The 6,455-nt window shown below is 34.9% G+C and overlaps 1 protein-coding gene across 1 annotated transcript in view; it reads left to right on the top strand.

Moving 5' to 3' along the window:
- The window catches only part of LOC112513338 (dnaJ homolog subfamily B member 1-like), a 4,673-nt gene extending 3,399 nt beyond the window's left edge, over positions 1–1,274 (top strand). Inside the window, exon 3 of the mRNA XM_025119571.1 lies at positions 571–1,274. Within this exon, the coding sequence (XP_024975339.1) occupies positions 571–1,012 (442 nt within the window). The 3' untranslated portion in view covers positions 1,013–1,274. The remainder of the gene's footprint in view (positions 1–570) is intronic.
- Positions 1,275–6,455: the final 5,181 nt, after the last annotated feature.

Genomic DNA, 6,455 nt, shown 5'->3' with positions numbered 1-6,455 from the left:
AAAAAAAAAAAAAACAACCACCTCCGGGTGGGATATACCCCCTCATTTGGTTTGGTACCTGGTTTAAATGAGGATGTGATTTGAACCTTTTTTCGGTCTGTTTGTCTATAGGGTTTATCTGTATGGAGAAAAGGGAAATTTTGTTAGGGAAGGATCTTAGAACCACTAGTCAAGAAATAAATCAAACCTAACAAGTCTAGTATATCCCACCTGATTTTGGCTCTGTGAGTGTGATGTATGCAGACTTGACCTCTACCTCTTTCATGAAGAGTTTAGCCCAAAAAGTGTAGATATGAGTGCGGAAGAGTTTACCTAAAAAGTTTGAAAGTGAAGGCCTTGAGGCAAGAAAGGTAGATACGTGTTTTTCAGAAAGCTAGTTATGAGTAAGTAACCACTTGTGAAGAAATATTCACATTAAACCTCGAGAGTTATGGGAAAGGCGTAATTGTGAGTGGCAATTAAAGAAAGCGGTTACTTCAAATCTCATGAATATCTCTAACTTGTTGTAAAAATTTGTCTTGTAATACTGGGGCTTATGGTTTCTGCTTATTTTCATAATTTTGACTATAGGAGACCCACCACAGTGGAAGAAATTCTTACAATCGAGATCAAACCCGGGTGGAAAAAGGGTACGAAAATAACCTTCCCGGAGAAAGGAAACGAACAACGAGGTGTAATTCCTTCGGACCTCGTGTTCATTATCGATGAGAAACCACATTCCGTCTTCAAACGGGATGGCAATGATCTGGTTGCGACCCAAAAGATATCACTAGCTGAAGCTCTGACTGGTTACACCGCACAAGTCACAACGCTCGACGGCCGAAACTTGACCATCCCGATCAACGCGGTAATCAGTCCAACTTATGAAGAGGTGGTGAAAGGCGAAGGGATGCCGATACCTAAAGAACCTACTAAAAAAGGGAATTTGAGGGTGAAATTCAACATCAAGTTCCCTACAAGACTTACTTCAGACCAGAAAACGGGGATCAAGCGACTGTTGACGGCTTCCTGAAGCGGGAATCAAGTAAGTCGTTAATGTATTTTCTGTTTGTTAGCGTTTTTGTGGGCATCGGAATCTTAGAACTACAGTTATTTTAGTTGAAAACATTCCTTTCGATCGATGTTTATTTTTGAAAGGAATCTTGTTTAATTGTGTTACTGTAACTTCTGGCTTTTTTTTTTTTTTTTTTCTGGAGGAACTTGGGATAGAATTTGTTGGACATTTGTTGTGTTATTAATCTCCAGTTTATACAGAATTCCTCCATGTTAGATCATTTCCAAATGTTTATGCACAAGTCATTTGGGCTTGTTTACTTTTTTACCATTCAGTCTTATCTGTCTAGATAAATTTGTCTACATGAAGGATGGTTTGATAGAGATAAAGAGGGAGGGGGGTTGGATTATTATGGGGCATCTCTGGTATTAATCTGTTTAAGGTGGCTTAATGGGGACAAGTGACGGGTCCTGACTTATTCCATATAGCCGCTTTGGCTTAATGGTAACTATTAAGCTGCAAAGGAACACATTATATGGTTTCACCAATAAGCAATCAAGACCGTTAAGCTCATTTGAGCTGCAAGTAAACAGCCCCTAAATCTCCAAAAATATAATTTCATTCAACTCTTAACAACTTTTCGGAGATTTAAAATGTTGTTACTAAAATATTTATAATATAATAAAAAGTAGTTTTTCTCTTTTCTTTTGTTTATTTGGACTATCAAAATGGAGCTTTTGGAAAGTTCTAGAAATATGGAGAAATTCCACCTTCTCCTATTTTCACTATTTTGATGAAGTTGTTGGAGGAAAAAAGAACAAAAAGATTCTAAAAACTTTGTTTTCTTTTTATCTTAGAGAAGTTGTTGGAGATGCTCTTATAGAATCAAAGTATTTTGAGAACAAATAGTCAATGCTCTATTTTGGAGGATTTTAGTAAACAAAAAGGGCACACGGGACTTTATGTAGCGTCCTTGCCACACCAGTCCCAGGGGCCATAAGTCGTTGCGATTTAGTAACAAGTGGTGTTGCCTGGGTTTGAACTCGAGGTGTGCTTATTTTGTGTTATTGCTTACTCATATCTAATTTTTCATTTGTATCTTGCTGGCATTTTTCTGTTTTGCACGCTTTTCACAAAACAAGGGTATTAAACAACTGTTATCCTGCTCTTTAAGGTAGACGCGAACTTTGTTCTTACTCTTAAAAACGTACCAAATATGTTCACACCCTTTCAGCAAATGTTAGTAGGATTACAATCCCTGCTTGATGACGAATTATGTGTTCGGTAACTATTGTCAAATTTCCGAGTGAGGATGGAAAGTGTTTGTGCAAGGTGAAAACACACGTTCAACATCTATTTTGTTCTTTAGCAATTCTCATATGCAATTTCTCCATCTCTTGAGGTAGAGGAATATTTGTGTATATTTTATCTCTCAAATTTTATTTTTGAGTGAGTTATATATAACATCTTCAAACACCACATTTGCGCATAACATATATTTCATTACATAGAAATACAGTTTACACCACAATGGTCCCACTAGTACAAGGATTCTTATATGTACAAAATCTACATATGAAAAATTTCAAAATAAAATCCTATACTACCATGTGTATACAACATGTATCTTCCAAAAATAAGCAATTTCATGCAGATCTTCAAAAGCAGATATTAGATTAGAAAAATAATTACATTTTCTCTTTCCCCTTATTATCCCTGGACCCCATAATTCCTGCATTGCATATTTTTAAAACAGAAAATGAGGGTTAGACCAGAAAGGTCTAGTGAGTAAATTCCTTCTTTGCATATGCAGGGTGATAAACACCAAAATATATTAAAATAACTTTACTCACAAATATCTGCATTTCAATCAAACAATGCAGCTTTCAATATGAATGATAGGATAAACTTATTAGTATCAGATCTTGATTCAAATGCATCTGCTGAAAGATCCAATATTTCAAAATGGAATTAATATTGCAGCCAAAGTCTCTTTGATTCATTAGACTAAAAAGACCAGAATTCATCTGTAAATATTAATGGAAAGATTTAAGGCAATATTTGCCCTTTGTGACAAACCATTTTCCACTTCTCAATAACATCTAAATTATTATTTATAATAAGAATAATATCTCTAATTTATTAGGTCACAAGGAAATGATGATTCAAAGTTATTAAATCCAATTAGTAATAATAATAAGAGTTATAATAATATCCACATATGACAATGTCTCCCTTATTCCAAGTACAACTCTCCTTGATATGTCACATTTGTTCCTCCATCAAAACAGGGCTACTTATCAGAACAGACAAAAGTCACCACGTCTGAAAGTACCAATTCCCAGTTCTAAGTCAGAACAGACAAAAGTCACCACGTCTGGGAGAATTACCTCTTAAAACAAGTTTCATACCAAAACAGATACGTCATCACGCTTGGTAGAAGCAGTTCACAAAATCCAATTCTATACCAAAACAGACTTACGTCACCACGCTTGGTAGGAATGTTTTTCAAAATATAGTTTCATACCAAAACAGACTTACGTCACCACACTTGGTAGAAACATTTCCCAAAATTCAGTTACATACCAAAACAGACTTACGTCACCACATTTGGTAGGAACATATATTTTATTTAAAAAGATATAAAGTACCCATTTTTACAATAGTGTATTTACATCCAAAAATATTATTATTATGTTACAAAATTTCCAAGGATTCTCAACACTTGCAAATTTACATCAAATAATCATTCGAACAAGCAATCCGAACAAGTCCTTTGTCCGATTTATCAAATCCGACAATGCACCCTTGTCCGATTTATCAATCCGGACAACACCCTTGTCCGATTTATAAATCCGGACAATATAAACAAGTCTAAACCGGATAACCTTTAAGCGATTTATGGCTAATCCGTACAACACTTGATCGTATTCTTACTTCTTCGTTCAAAACTTTTGTCTGGTTTACATAATTCAAAATCTCACCAACTTACTAAATCGCACAACACTATGTTTGGTTTACAGCTAAATCAGACAACATCTATCCGATTTAAAACAATCCGTCGGTTTAGAAACAATCCGGACAACACTATGTCCGGTTTATACTTAATCCGGTCACCCATTTATCCAGATAAAACCCAAATCGCACAAACTCTTTTCAAGAATATTATGCGTTCTTTTAAGATGAATAACCAAAACTTTTAAAAGAGATTTTTAGAAATTACTCACCTTATGAGTTTAGAAAGACTGAAATCCCCTTTTTGGCTTCAAGCTTGTAAATCGGACAACCTTTCTCAATTACTCTCAAATTCATAAAGAGGCAAGAAAACCTTGCCTGAAATCCAAACCCTCTTATTTATACTTTCCAAAATAGGAAAGTCGGCCACTTCCCTTCCCCCTTCCACATGCATGCAATTAAACTAAGCTATGCACGTGTAAGTACATACACACATACATGCATATCAATATTATGCATATATATATATATATATATATATATACATACACCCACATATTATGTAAATATCCCTATGCATAAATACACATACTCACATATTAAATTCATGTAATCAATTAATTCACATAATAAATATCTCGGGTGATAACCAGGATCTGGTTATCACATTATAATGGGTTTGATCTAGTTTGGTTTGATGGTTGCTAGAAATGTGGTGGTTTGTGGATGGCGTGTTTGGTCGTAGGACATAATATGATAGGAAATAACAAAACTAATTATCTTAAGTTTCGCATGACATTAGACTCAGATCGTCATTTTAACATTTCTGTTATGTCATGTCTAGTTCACCAAAAAATATAGATGTCAAATCTTATACTAGTATCAAAACACCAAATAGATAATTAATCCAGTTTCGTCCCATCTAGTTCACATATCAAATGCATCCTGAAAATGAGAGGTTGATATAATATACAAAGGGAAAGCTTTTTCATATATGTTTTTCAATAAAGTGTGATCAATAGTTAAAGGTGATGAAAAAGACGATTTACAAAATATCCAAAACAAATGTTCATAATCAACCAAGTATCAATTTGGTTGAGTTATATCAGCAGAACAAAATAAGAAATTTTGATTCATTTGTTGATGAGGTGGCAACTAGTTCGATCTATTCTTTACTGCATATTCAATTTCTTATGTTTAAACAAATGTTGAAAACTCTTATGATCAGTATAAATTTGACATTTAGTCATCAATAGATAATCGCTCCAAATCTTTAAAGAAAAAATTACGATAACAAGCTCCATATTGTGTGTCGGGTACTGTTTTTCATGATCCTTCAATTGTCTGGAAGCATATGTGATAATTTTCCCCCGCTGCATCAATACACATCCCATACCCAACTTCGAAGCATCACTGTAAACTACAAAATCCTCTGACCCATTTGGTAGCGATAATATAGAAGCACTGCATAATCGATCTCTTAATAACTGGAAGGCTTTAATCTGATCATCTCCCCATTCATACTTAACGCTCTTTCTCATCAGCTTAGTCAAAGGTGTTGTGATCCGTGAGAAGTCTTGAATAAATTTCTGATAGTACCCTGCCAAACCCAAGAAACTGCGGATCTTAGTGGATGTTCTTGGTACTTCCCATCTTTCACTGGCCTCAATCTTTGCAGGATCAACCCTTACCCCTGCTCCGGAAACAATGTGACCCAGAAATTGGACTTCTCTTAACCAAAATTCACACTTATACAACTTTGCGTACAATTTCTCCCTCTTTAAAATTCGAGAATCAGACGAAGATGTTCGGTATTCTCAACTTCTAATCATGAATATATAAGAATATCATCGATAAATACAATAACAAATTTATCGAGATATTCATTACATACCCTATTCATCAAATCCATGAACGCTGTTGGAGCATTAGTTAATCCGAACGGCATAACCAGAAACTCATGATGCCCATATCTAATTCGGAAAACAGTTTTAGCAATATCTTCGTCCCGAACTTTCAACTGATGATTCCTGACCGAAAATCGATTTTGGAGAAGTAACTAGCCCCAACTAATTGATCAAATAAATTATCGCTTCTTGGCAAAGGATGTTTATTCTTTATAGTCATCTTATTCAATTCGCGTTAGTTAATACACATTTTCATTGTCTCGTCTTTCTTTTATAAAATGGGAGCACCCCAGGGAGATGTACTTGATCGGATAAAATCTTTGTCAAGCAATCTTTCAACTGGTCACTAATTCTTTCAATTCAGATGGTGCCAAGCAGTATGGTGCTCTGGCCACTGGTGTCATCAATTCTAAATTCAACTGATTGATCAGGAGGTAAACTAGTCAATTCATCATGAAATACTTCAGGATATTCACAAACTACTAGGATGGATTTCTGTTTACCTTTTTCTTTTTTCGAATCGACCACATAAGCTAGAAAACTTTGGCACCCTTTCTGAATACTCTTTCGAGCTTTCATAACGGATATCAAGCTGGTGT

The sequence above is a fragment of the Cynara cardunculus genome, assembly GCF_001531365.2.
Source record: "Cynara cardunculus var. scolymus isolate 2C chromosome LG 5, CcrdV1, whole genome shotgun sequence".
Classification (NCBI taxonomy): Eukaryota; Viridiplantae; Streptophyta; class Magnoliopsida; order Asterales; family Asteraceae; genus Cynara; species Cynara cardunculus.
This window is presented reverse-complemented; position numbering and strand designations above follow the sequence as displayed.